A 14,133-nucleotide genomic window follows, 5' to 3' on the forward strand; every position below is an offset into this window, starting at 1 on the left:
CTGAGCAGCTTTTCAATGAGTCATGGTTCATAGCCCCTCAGAGGTGACTTCAACCATAATCTGGGTAAGGGGACCTTTTGAAAGGCAATTTCAAAAGGTGTTACCCATGCCCCCATGCCTACAGATGCCTATCCAACAAAGCTCCCCATGGCCACTCATATCCTTCATGCCAACCTATGGCACTTTAATGCCCATTTTTTAAATTCATTTATTCATGGGATGTGGGTGTGGTTGGTTAGGCCATCATTTATTGCCCATCCCTAAATGCCCTTCAGAAGATGGTGGTGAGCTACCTTCTTGGACCACTGCAGTCCATGTGGTGTAGATATACCCACAGTGCTGTTAAGGAGGAATTCCAGGATCTTGACTCAGCGACAGTGAACGAACAGCGATATATTTCCAAGTCAGAATGGTGAGTGACTTGGAGGGGAACTTTCAGGTGGTGGTGTTCCCATGTGTATGCTGCCCTTGTCCTCCTAGATGGTAGCGGTTGTGGGTTTGGAAGGCACTGTCTAAGGAGCCTTGGTGAGTTCCAGCAGTGCACCTTTTAGACTGTACACACTGCTGCTTCTGTGTGTTGGTGATACAGGAGTGAATGTTGGTGGAGTAGGTGCCAATCAAGCAGGCTGCTTTGTCATGGATGGTGTCAAGCTTCTTGAGTGTTCCTGGAGCTGCACTCATTCAGGCAAGTGGAGAGTATTCCATCACACTTGTGGTTTGTGCCTTGTAGATGGTGGACAGGCTTTGGGGAGTCAGGAGGTGAGTTACTTGCCACAGGATTCCTAGCCTCTGTCCTGCTTTTGTAGCCACAGTATTTACATGGCTAGTCCAGTTCAGTAGAGGAGAGTGTAAGAGGAGGATCCTTGGACAGGCAATCAGCAGCAGCTAGAGGAGAATGTGAGAGGAGGACCCCAAGCCAGGCAGTTAGCAGCACCTAGAGGAGAGCTGAGGAGCTATAAAAACAGCACGAGAAGTGGCGAGAGTTCAAGAGCGGAAGTGACTGAGGGAGTTCAGTGAGGAGGGAGGAGGTGTTTCTGTCATTTTCTACCTTTCCTCCGAAAGAAGAGCAACAGCCTTGGTAAGGAGGACTAGGTGAGTAAATTAGAAAAGTTTAATACTTTTAAACAAGTTGCTATACTTGGATTCAACTAAGAAGCACCAGGAATAAGGGGAGTTTAAGGCCACTATAATCAAATAATATAAATAATCCAAAATAGAATAAGGTTAATGTAAGTGGAGTTAAGACATGCCAGGAGAGCTCAGTCAAGCAGAATGCATGTCCTGTAATATGACGCTACCGGTGTCCTAGATGACCACATGTGCAGGAAGTGCTGCCAGCTGTAGAAACTTGAGCTCCGGGTTTCAGAGCTCAAGCGACGGTGGAGTCACTGTGGCACATTCGTGAGGCTGAGAGGTACATGGATAGCACGTTCAGAGGGTGGTCACACCACAGCTTGAGGGCCTGGAAACAGAGAGGGAATGGGTGACCGCAATGGGTGGCTCAGCTGTACAGGTGGGGAGGAAGAAGAAAGAAAGAGCTATCGTAATGGGGGATTCATTGGTTAGGGGAACAGACAGGCATTTCTGTGGCTATAGATATGACTCCAGGATGGTATGTTGCCTCCCTGGTGCCAGGGTCAAGGATGTCACAGAGCGGCTACAGGGCATTCTTCTGGGCAAAGTGAACAGCCAGAGGTTGTGGTCCACATTTGTACCAGTAACTTAGGTAGGAAGGGGGATATGGTCCTGCAATCAGAATTTAGGGAGCAAGATAGAAAATGAGCAAGCAGGACCTCAAATGCAGTAAACTCCGGATTGCTCCCAGTGCCATGTGCCAGTGAGTACAGTAATAGGAGAATAAGGCAGATGAGTGAGTAGCTGGAAAGATGGTGCAGGAGAGAGGGCTTTAGATTCCTGGGATACTGGGACTGGCTCTGGGGAAGATGGCACCTGTACAAGTCGGACGGGTTGCACTGGAACAGAGCTGGGACCGAGTCCCTTCTGGGGTGTTTTGCTCGTGCTGTTGGGAGGGCTTCAAACTAACTTGGCAGGAATGTGGAAACCTAGAGAAAATATTCAAGAGGAATTCCAGGGTGCACAAAATGCTGGAAGGGACAGATAGCACTAGTATAGAGAATAGTAAGTTAATAGGTGAAGTCGGGGTGAGGGAGAAAGTAACAAAATCTAAATCTGAGTTACTATGCATGTATGTGAATGAACGGAGTATGGTAAATACGATTGGGGAGTTACAGGCGCAGATTGCCATGTGGTAATATGATGTTGTAGTGATGACAGAAACTTGGCTCAAGGAAGGGCAGAACTGGGTGTTAAATATTCCTGGGCACGAGGTGTTCAGAAAAGAGGAGGGGTGGCGGCGGTATTGGTTAAGGAAAGCGTTGCAGTGCTGGAGAAAAAGGATGTCCCAGAGGGTTCAAAGACAGAATCAATTTGTCCAGAGCTAAGGAACAAAAAGGGTGCATTCCTCAGTGTAGTCCATAGACCACCAAATAGTGAGAAGGACATAGAAGAACAAATCTGCAGGGAAATTACAGAGAGATGCATGCATCACAGAGTAGTTATAATGGGTGACTTTAATTACCTGAATGTAGACTGGGACAGTGGTAGTGTAAAGGGGGGAATAGAGGCAAAAGTTCCTAGATTGTTTTCAGGAGAACTTTCAGCAGCAGTATGTGTCCAATGCAACAAGACAAGACATACCGTTGGACCTGGTTTTCGAAAAGTAGGTGGGCCAAGTAGATCAAGTGGGGGAACATTTACGGGACAGTGATCATTGTATTGTACTTTTCAGGATGATGATAGAAAAGGAGGATAAGCAATGCAGAGTAAGAATAATTAACAGGGCAAGAGCCGATTTCAATGAGGCAAGAACGGAGATGGGCCAGATAGACTGGAATGAAAGATTGGCGGGAAATACTACAGCTGAACCTTCAAAAAAGAATTCATTTGGGCACAGTCGAGGTATATTCCATCAAAAGGGAAAGGTAGGGCAAACAAATCCAGAGCTCCCTGGATGAAAAAGGAAATCGAAATTAAGGTAAAGAAGAAAAAGTGTACTTATGGCAGGTGTCAGGTAAAAAATACAATTGAGAGCCAAGAGGAATACAGAAGGTTCAGAGGGGAGGTGAAAAAGCATATTAGAGAAGTAAGGAGGGATTATGAAAAAAGACTGGCAGCCAACATAAAGGGGAAGAGCTCAATGTCTTCTGTAGGCATATAAATAGTAAAAGGGTAGTAAAAGGAGGAGAAGGGCTGATTAGGGACCTAAAAGGGAATTTACACATGGACAAAGGGGCAATAGCTGAGGTATCAAATGAATACTCTGCATCCGTCTTTACCAAGGAGGTAGATGCTACATAGGCCATGGTGACAAACGGGGAAACTCTGTCACTAAAAGGGTTCAAAATTGATAAGACGAAGTGTTGAATAGACTGTCAGTACTTAAAGTTGACAAGGCACCGGGACCAGACGAGATGCATTCAAAGATATTGAAAGAAATTAGAATAGAAATTGCAGGGGCACTGACCATAATTTTTCAATCTTCCTGAGACTCCAAGGAGGTGCCGGTGGACTGGAAAATTGCAAACGTTACGCCCTTGTTCAAAAAAGGTTGTAAGGATAAGCCTAGCAATTATAGACCAGTCAGTTTAACTTTAGTGGTAGATAAGATTCTAGAACCAATTATTTGGGATAGAATTAGTAGTCACATGGAAAAATACCAGTTGATAACAAGAGCCAGCATGGATATCTAAAGGGGAAGTCATGTTTAACCAAGTTGCTGGAGCTTTTGTAGAAGTATCAGAAATGGTCAATGAGAGTAATGCTGTTGATGTGGTGCACATGGGCTTCCAAAAGGCATTTGACATAATGCCATACAACAGACTTGTGAGAAAAGTTATTGCTCATGGAATAAAGGGGACAGTAGCAACATAGATACAAAATTGGCTGAAAAATAGGAAACAGGTAATAATGGTCAGTGGATATTTTGTGGACTTGAGGAAGGTTTGTAGTGGAACTCCCCGGGAGTCAGTATTGGGACCTTGCTTTTCCTGATATATATTAATGATCTAGATCTAGGTGTGGAGGGGACAATTTCAAAGTTTGCGGACGATACGAAGTTTGCGAGTGTTGTAAACTATGAAGAGGACAGTGCAGGACTTCAAAAGGACATAGACAAGTTGGTGAAGTGGGCAGATAGGTGGCAGATGAAGTTCAATGCGGAGAAGTGTGAGGTGATCCATTTCAGTAGAAAGAACATGGACAGACAATCTAAAATAAGGGGTTAAATTTCAAAGAGGGTGCAGGAGCAGAAAGACCTGGGTGTATATGTGCATAGATCTAACGCATATAGTATCCTGGGCTTTATTCATAGGGCATAGAGTACAAGAAAAAGGAGGTTATTCTGAATTTATATAAAACATTTGTTAGGCTTCAGGTGGAGTATTGTGTACAGTTTTGGGCACCACATTTTAGGAAGGATGAGAATACTGGAGAGAGTGCATAAGAGGTTTACAGGAATGAGTCCAGGGATGAGAAACATCAGTTACAAAGATGGATTGGAGAGGTTGGGACTGTTCTCCTTGGAGAGAAGAATGCTAAGAGGAGATTTGTTAGAAATGTTCAAAGTCATGAGGGGGATAGACAGAGTAGGTAGGGAGAAGCTGTTCCTGCTCGTAAAAGGATCAAGAACGAGAGGGCACAGATTTAAAGTGATTTGCAAAAGAAGCAAATGTGACATGAGAAAGAACTTTTTCACACAATGAGTGGTTCGGGCCTGGAATGCACTGCCTGGAAGAGTGGTGGAGGCAGGGTGAACCGAGGCATTCAAGAGGGCATTAGATAGTTATTTGAGTAGAAACAATGTGCAGGGGTACGGAGAAAAGGCAGGGCAATGGCATTAGGTCCTAATGCTCATTTGGAGACCTGGTGAAGACATAATGGGCCGAATAGCCTCCTCCTGTGCCGTTAAAATTCTTTGACTCTGAGAGTTTCTGGTCAGTAACCCCCAGGAAGTTGATCGGGGGTTTCAGCGATGGCAATACCATTAAATGTCAAAGGGTGATGGTTAGATTCTCTCTTGTTAAAGACTGGCACTTGTGTGGAATGAATCTCACCCAGTATACATTCTCTACAGAACCAATGAACTCTATAGTAACAATGGCATGTGTGAATAAGCTTTCATGAAAGCCATTGATTCATAATTTTCTTACAAAAAACTCTTTTTACTACAGTTTATGGAAGTGTCAATCAAGCAGCCTTTTAATGTACTAATAACAAAAACTGCAAAAACTGAATCCTCTTTATCTTGTGTAAATTAACATTGTGCAATTGATAGAATAGATCAGAGAGCCAGAGCTGTCAATCAAACAATGATTTCTCTCCTCATGAGTTGGCATTGAGCTGGCATGGAGGATATGAGAGGTCATGGTAAGTGGATGAGGGCATGGGTAAGACCTTTTGAACTTATCTTTCAAAAAGTTCCCAAATCCAGATCATGGTTCATGACTCCTCTGAGGGGTCATGAACCAAGGGTCATGGAGAAGCTGGCCTAACTCCATGAAAATTGCAGGGGACTTGGCGATGCCTATCCCACAATGAAACTGGCCAAATTGGGAATGCAGGATCTTTACCTACACTGTTATCCTGCGCCAATGAAAACTGCCAGCCCTGGGAATGGAGGTGGGAATCCCGGAATCAGGTCCCGCCTGCCATTTTTAAATGGCGAGTTATTTAACTGAAAATCTGGCCTTTATGCTCCATTTTATGGCTATTCTCTCCATTTAAGAATGAATAACTTCTCAGTTGTAAGTATATTGATAAATTATTCTAATATGGAGAGGAAGAAGTCATGTCTAAGTGTTAATTTAGGCACATACAAATGAAAATAATCAATGAGTGATTCACGCAAAGGAAATAAACAACTGACAAGTCAGCCTTAACTATATTGATTTCAATGTGTGGGGTTTCATTGAAGATTTAATTAGGGATTCCTTTGAGGGCTTTTATGGGTGGTTGAGCTGAAGGCTGTTAATGGTATTGAGTTCTGGGATCCCATCAAGGGTGAACTGCAGACTGTTGGAAGGGAATTGGATGAGTTTTGCAAATATTTACAAGAAGAAAACACACATCCTGGGCAGTGAACCAGAATGTATATAATTTTACTCGCGCTGAATTTTCCTTCCATTTGTAGACTGCATCAGGGAATTCACAATTGTGAGTTTTCTGCAAGTTAAGCAATTCATTTACCTACTGAAGAAATGTGTAACCAATGTAATTACAACTACACCCTGATTGGTCACATTCTGCTGAAAGTATTCATTAGCCATGAGCCTGACAAATGACAAAAAAAACTTCACTCGGTATTATATGCAAACAAATTTTGGATGTAAATTATGAATTATTTTTTAAAAAAGAGAAATATAAAGTATTGGAATTTTATTTGACTGAAGCGTCTGTCTATAATGACAAATATAATGCCTATGTCATCGCTCCGAAAGAGCTCTATAGCTCCTTCCATTCTTCTGCACTTTTCCTGTACCCAGTTAATTTTTTTTCAATATTTATCCGTTTCTCTCTTAAATGCGATTATGATTCCTGCTTCCACTTCCAGCCTCTTTCTCATCAGAGATTATTTGTCTTAACTCTCTGTTTAAAAACAATTCTCCTCATTCTTTTGGTGAGGTTGCAAGTTTATGTTCTCTAGTTATTGACTCACTAATAAGTGGAAACATATATCCCAATTTACTTTATCAAAACCACTCATAATTTTGAACAACTGAATAAGATCTCTTATAACTCACTATTCTAGGAATAATTCAATCTTCAGTCTTCAATAAAATCAATCAAATTGGTTTCTTCTTTATTTTTAGGCCTTTCATGAGAATATGTATGGAATTAAATACCAGTGGATCATCCCAGGCTGGTATCAGTTAAACTGGTGGAAACCAGTTGCTTCCAGTTATTGTAACGTGAAAAACCTACTCACTGCCATGGAAGGATATGTAGCTGTGGATTTTGAGCCGCTTAGTACAAAGGACATCAGGACAATATCTGGGCTGGTGAGTATTGACCTTTTCTTTGAACAATTATAATTTTCATACAAACTTGTGAAAGAAACTTAAGAATTAAACCACAAATGACAAGTATACAAACTCTTTTCAATAGGAAGCTACAACCACATGAATTTCATTCCTTAAACATTGATAATATTACTCTGGAGGGGGGAACATAAAATAAGGTGAAAAGAAAAACAAAATTAAGGTGAGGGAGATGCATGAAGACATGAAAAAGCCACTGGAAGAAGTCAAAATTTCTCATGTCACACTGTCTTTTTAAAAAATTGTCTAAGTACTAATATTGGTATTCTAATCTTTTCATAACCTCCTGCAGACACCTCAACAATATGAGCAAGAGTACAATAAAATGAGGGGTAGCGCTGAGTATAGCAAATTCCATGGATTTGCATATGATGGAATCTGGGTAATTGCCACAACATTACAGCGAGCAATGGATAGTTTGAAACGTCTTGGCAATCCACAAACCATCCGGGACTTCAATTATGTGAACAAGGACCTTGGCCAGATCTTTCTAGATTCCATGAATGAGACCAACTTCTTTGGGGTGACGGTGAGTATTGTCATCTTTGACTGTTTTCCTTTGGGTACTATTAATGTCTATTTCATCCCATGTTATTTGAATGCTGGAAGTTGATTGGTTGGTTGAAAGACATCATCATTTTTCAATTGAAATGAATGAACAAATTTAAAACCATCATAATATTTCAACTGCAGAAAGCACGGAGAAGGCATAAATAGAATAAACACAATGGTGTTCTCTTTCATTGACTTATCAAATAGAAACCATGATAGAAGTTTGATGGACAATATTCCCCCACGATTGCATAGCTACCTGAAATTTGATCCCTTTAAGTTTCAGCCGCGCAAAAAAATTAAAGGGCCCACACACTTAAATGAATCAACTATGCACTACCAAAAATAATTAGCGGGTATATTATTGATAGACATCTTATTTGGTTTGTCAATTGTAAAGGCAAGTTGGAGAGAAAATGTGTGTGAGACCAGGAAGGAACCATATTATGTGATGATGAACTATAAGTTAAGCAAGCCTTTGAAGCAACTTTATAATTTAACAATCTTAATTTATAGCATCTACTGCCAAGAGTTTAGAAGGGTTGGTATGGACTTGCACCACAGACACGTGATGAAGAGGTCTGGTGCTGATCAGAAACCTTTTATTCATTGGTGCCTCCTTGTATCTTTATTTCTTTTAGATCTAGAGTTTAGAAATCTAATGTAAGACTCAAAAGATTGAACTGGAGGAAATATTGCTGTAGAACTAATCTGCTTGGATGTCTTATTATAATATGTGCTATAGCATTTAGTGAACTTGCAATTGATAATAAGTAACAAACTTTCAGTCATATACTAGTTCTTAATTATATTGAGAGACTTCCCAGTGTGGATACCTGCAACATTTTTCTGATCTGCCTTTGGAATATTAGACGTTCTCTGGACTTCTGGGAATATGATCATATCTGCTATTTACATTCACCTAGGCTCATGATTGCTTAAATAGGAAGTGTATTCTACTAAATTATACTATAAAGGGAGGTATATATTCTCCAGTTTTCCACAAGGACTAATGAGAGATATGTGATCCAATGGATTTTTAGGGTTTCTGAAGGATGTAACTTTTCTCTCTTGCACCATGTGAGAGTATCCATCTGATGTTTCCCAATGGTCTGGACATTATCGCTGTAAAGACTTCTGAGCATTTCTAATTTTGAAAGACTATTCGGTGATCATCAAGTTATTCTAATGAACACCAGTAGCAAACCTCGATCCCTATCCTATTATTTAATAAACTTTCCTGCTTGAAAGAGTTTGCATGTTGAAAATATGAAACAGCAGTATGGTCTTACAAAAACAAATCAGTCAGGTGTTTAGTTTTTAGGATTGGAGCACAATAGTTAAACTGGGAGATTTGGAATGTTTAGAGTTACTTGGGATCCTTGACCTGATCTGGCTCTAGCTCAGGTACTTTTAATTCTTTTATCATTCTGTAATCTCATTTCATATATTGTAGTTTGACCATGGTCAATCATGTTTGCAAATCTCTTCCTCCATATCATAAATCATGGCGTATAAGATGACCCCATTTCTTCAGCTACAAAAATCATGGTTTTGCACACAGTTAGCGTATAAGTTGACACCGCCTCTCCTGCCCCCACCACCTTTTCAGCCATGACATTCTATATTTGCTTCAGTAGTCAACCTCAATTTTTCATCCTACAAGTGCATGTTTTACTTACCAGTACCTTATAGCTGGGTGCAAGGGATCAAGCAGGTGATAAGAGTTGTGTTGCAAGGATGCACGGGAGTTTACGATACCCCCACTCTTTTGTGCGGATGCTGATGACATTTCAAAATGGTAACCACTCACACCCATGCCACAGTTCAGTGTTTTACTCGGTGTACCAGTCGAACCCCGTTTTTGGAGGAATTTTTCGAGGCTTCAAAAATCGACTTATATCCTAACATCTACAGTAATTCTCACCTCACATTTCAAATATTGCTTGATTTTTCTTTGCCACATCCTTAACATGAGAAATTGTGACCAGATAAATATAGCTGGATGGTAGCAAATTGACATTTTAATTTCCAGTGTTTGCTAAGAGGATGCGGCTCAGGGCTAGAGATGGAGATCGGTAATCCACCCATTTCCGCACAGCCACACTGAAACTGTTAGGCTGCAGGCTCATCTTTACAGAATGGCTAAACATCAGTGCAGTTAGAATAACAAGTGTTCAACTAAAAATCTAAAATGCAATTAATACTAATATTAAAGACAAAACGTATCAATATTCGTTAAAATTACCTGTACTTTCAACATGATGACTAAGAAAGAATAGCTGTGAATTTGCTCTTGTTATGAAAACATGCAGATGGAACCATTCTAAGGATTCATCATTCTTTATGAGAAATAATCATCCCCAAAATCTTGTGCTGCGGCTGGTTGGTTATGTTGAGTAACAGCTCCAGTACTTTCAATGCCTTAAAATGAAGTTTCTATCAGCAGATCAGTGCATTCTGTTAACAAGTTTCTTGATTTAGACCAATTTTTAAACAAAACATGTTTTGATATTGAGAACAGAACCTTCTGCCGCAGCTACAAGATGGTTTGCAGATTTTTTTTTCTCTCTGATGTTCTGATAGACCATCCTTTAGACTGGTGAGTAAATAGCTTGTCCATGAAATTTATACAACAGAAGAAGGATTCAGTGCTGCAAGGGTTAATACATGGTAAGCATGGTATTGTGTACTTTTGATCACTGTGTTAGGAAATAAACTGCTCATTATCTGTATGGTTGTACTCCACAAAGAAAATCCCAGATTTTTCTTCAACAGTATCTCCCAAACTGGTGGCCTCTAAGAAGGACAAGTGTATTAGGTACATAAGAATACCACCACCTCCAAGTTCTCCTTTGCACACATCCTTTCTTGGACATTTTTGACATTTCTGCATCATTGTTAGGTAAAAATACTGGAATTCCCAACCTAAAAGCACAATACGCATGTTTTCACCTGCAACGAATCAAGAAGGTGGCTCACCACCAAGCGCTCAGCATCAATTAGAAATGGGCATACTGACTTTGCCAGTGACACCCATATCCCATGAATGACTAAGTAGAAAAATTAATCCAGTTCTACATTAATTAATATTACTGGGCTGATGGCCTCAACATCCAGGGATAAGGTGTGGAGATGATGATTAAAATCAGGTAGGCTTCTGCTGTTCATTACTATCTGATGACCACTACTATAAAGTGTATGATTGCAAATGCTCTATGCAAATGGAATTGGGCTGGTGGAATGTCACTCATGGTTAAATAGCCTGCTGCAATCACCATGTCTGCTTACATTTGAATAATGGACATTTAAATGAGGTAATGGAGGACATCCGGTGCCCATGGAACTGTAGCCTGTATAAAATTTTGATAGGGATGGACAAGCTGGATGCAGGGGTGATGTTTCCTCTGGCTGGGGGGTCTAAAACAAGGGCTCACAGTCTTAGGATATGGGGTAGATCATTTAGGACTAAGATGAGGAGAAACTTCTTCACTCAGAAGGTGGTGAACCTATGGAATTTTCTACCACAGAAGGCTGTGGAGGTCAAGTCACTGAATATGTTTAAGAAAGAAATAGATGGGTGTCTAGACTCTAAAGGCATCAAGGGATATGGGGAGAGAGCGGGAGTATGGCGTTGAGATAAAGGATCAGCCGTGATCATATTAAATGGCAGAGCAGGTTCGAAGGGCCCAATGACCTACCCCTGCTCCTATTTTCTATATTTCTATGGACTGCGTCTTCGGCTCGGTGAACAGGGGCGGGGCCTGCTCAACGAGGCGTAAAATGACGCGGGCTGACATTGGGCGTGCGTCCCAACGCCACCACGCATCATTTAGATTTTCAGTTCGGCGGACGCACAGCCGACTAAGCTGTGCGTCCGCTGAATTGTCAAAGGTCTGTTAAGTCTATTAATGAACTAATTAAGCCTATTGAGAAAGCTGCCCGTCCAACCTTAAGGTTGGCAGGCTGGCAAAGAGCCCGGGCGGCCTTCGCATTTTTCATGGAACTTCATCCACAGGCGGGATGAGGTTTCATGACTAATTTTAAATTTTCAGAAATTTTTTTATTAAAATTATGGCGCATGTCCCAGCTAATGTGACAGTTTCACATGAGGGGACATGCCCTAAAATTTTTTACAACACCTTATTACACTGTTTAAACTTAAAACTAATCTCCCTGAGGCACCTCTGTGCCTCAGGGAGATTTCTGTGCTGTTTTGCCTGTATGCATGAAAGAGTGCAGGCCCCAACTCAGGGACATCCCTACCCGCCTGCACAGGGAGTGCACAGCGCTCTCGGGCGCACGTCACGTTGGGCAGGTCTTAATTGGCCCATCCACATAAAATGGTGGCACAGACATGATCATGGGTGCCGATCAGGTCCACCCCCACCCCCACCCCACCCCCCACCCTTGACGGGGGTAAAATTCGACCCTAAGGCACCAGAAGTGGCATGAAGAAGATTAGAGTGAGAGGAAAGAGACAGTATCAATTTTTGGCTGGTCAAATGCATGATCGACTTCTCATCTAAAAAGGTTGATAGCCAAGCAGAGTAAGCCCCAACTCATTCAAGTTGCATTTTACTATTTACCCAGCTATTGAAAAGCATCTTTTAATTTGCTGTTTAGGGAATTCTGGTTTAACTGTTTTTGTACTGTTAACACAGCATTATAAAGAAATGATAGTTTTACTGTTACAAATTCCATCATTTATATTTCTTTGAGATTTGGTGGAATTTTTCTTAGCATTATTTGGGATCATTATTTTCAACATTGACTTACATCATTTGATACACACATTGACCAAATCTAAGCACAGGACATCTGCGGCTGCTACAAGCAGGAATCTGCTTTAGGGTCAACCTTCTGCTCCCACTCCCTCCCCCCCTCCCCCGCATTGCTGACCTACCAGATGACTCAGCAGGGAGCTGGCCAATGACCCATCCTCCCATAAAAGCAGAGTGCATGTTTGGTGGCTGCAGTTTGCCAGCAGCATTTAAATGAGGTCCAAACACAAAGAAAGATTTTAGCACCTCAGACACCCGCTCCTGCCACCTGCCCCCTAATGTTGGCTATGGACTTAGCTTCATACCTGACAGGCGTAAACAACTGCCTGCCTGGTATGAAGCTTCTAAATTTTGAAATTTTCAGACCTCCCACTCAGAAACTAGACAGGCGGGCAACCTAGAGATTCTTTCAATTCCATCATAAATGAAATGAATAGTTTCTCAGAGGAAAGGGAAAATAAGCAGCAAGGGCACTATATTAGCTGTCCTGCTTCTTCAGCAGAGATGATGAATGGATAGGTTGACACAATGCACTGTGTAGCATCATCATGTCCACAGCAATGCTTTAATCTGAAGGGCACAAGGAAAAGCAGAAAAATGCCATAAGCTCAAGATTGTTTCAGTGCCTTCTGCGTCATGCAGGACTTTGTCATAATTGAATTTGTGCTCTCCAGAGCACTAGAGAGAGAGTTTCTGAGATGTTAAACCGAGGTACCATCCTTTCTCTCAGATGTAAAAGATCCATGACACTATTTGAAGAAGAGCAGGGGGGTTATTCCTGGTGTCCTAGGCCCTAGGCAATATTTATTCCTCAACCAACATCACCAAAACACATTGAGCGGAATCATCCCAGATTTGCATTAAGTGCAGTAGCGGGCGAGACAAAGAACATTTTACCCACTGGCCTCAATGGCGGCTTTTCATATCGTATCACCCCAATCGCGGGCTCTCATTTGCCTGCCACGCTGTCATCTTACCACTTCCTCACGTCAAGTGCCATATTTAAAGTGCAGCCACGCGCACACCTCTTAATGCTTCCAGCCCAGGATCGCTGCATAGATGACATGGCCCCGAAAGGCAAGAAAACTGCAGCCCCCCAATTCAGTGACGCTTCACTGGGATGCCTTTTGGACACAGTGGAGGCCCGCTGTGATGTCCTCTACCCCCACTCTAGCCGCAGAAGATCCAGCAATATCACCACTCCAGCTTAATAGGCGATGGTAGCGGAGATCTGTGCCAATGCTGCACAGAAAAGGTTGGCCATCCAATGCAGAAAGATGAATGATTTAATCCTTGCAGCCAGGGGAAGGCAACCATCTTATCACTCTAATCTCTCTCAAGCCCATCACACATTCACTGGCATCTCACTCACTGCCATCTCAAGGGACATCACCACTCACTCTCTCACACACACACTCACATCTCCATCTGGCCTCATCTCCTCTGGAGATTGCCTCCTCAGCCCTCACCACCTTGAGGCCAGTTGCACAGATCAACTTGTGCCCCCACATGCACCCTAGGACACTCCCCTTCCCCAGTACAGCCCTATCCCGCAGCCATTGAAAAGCCACCCCGACTCATGGCCGGTCTGGTGGGTAGAGACCAGCCTATGAGCCCTCCCTAAAAGTGATGTGGTGCTGCCTGCGAAACCTGGCGCTAATGACTGTGAGTGCTGCCTGAAG

General features: G+C 42.1%; 1 protein-coding gene across 1 annotated transcript in view; it reads left to right on the forward strand.

The window, feature by feature from the left end:
* Nucleotides 1-14,133, forward strand: part of LOC144674182 (gamma-aminobutyric acid type B receptor subunit 2-like) — a 585,472-nt gene that overhangs the window by 201,995 nt on the left and 369,344 nt on the right. The window contains exons 5-6 of the mRNA XM_078535658.1: nucleotides 6,888-7,076; nucleotides 7,408-7,644. Of these exons, the coding sequence (XP_078391784.1) occupies nucleotides 6,888-7,076; nucleotides 7,408-7,644 (426 nt within the window). The remainder of the gene's footprint in view (nucleotides 1-6,887; nucleotides 7,077-7,407; nucleotides 7,645-14,133) is intronic.

This window comes from Cetorhinus maximus, chromosome 3 (genome assembly GCF_964194155.1).
Source record: "Cetorhinus maximus chromosome 3, sCetMax3.hap1.1, whole genome shotgun sequence".
Lineage (NCBI taxonomy): Eukaryota > Metazoa > Chordata > Chondrichthyes > Lamniformes > Cetorhinidae > Cetorhinus > Cetorhinus maximus.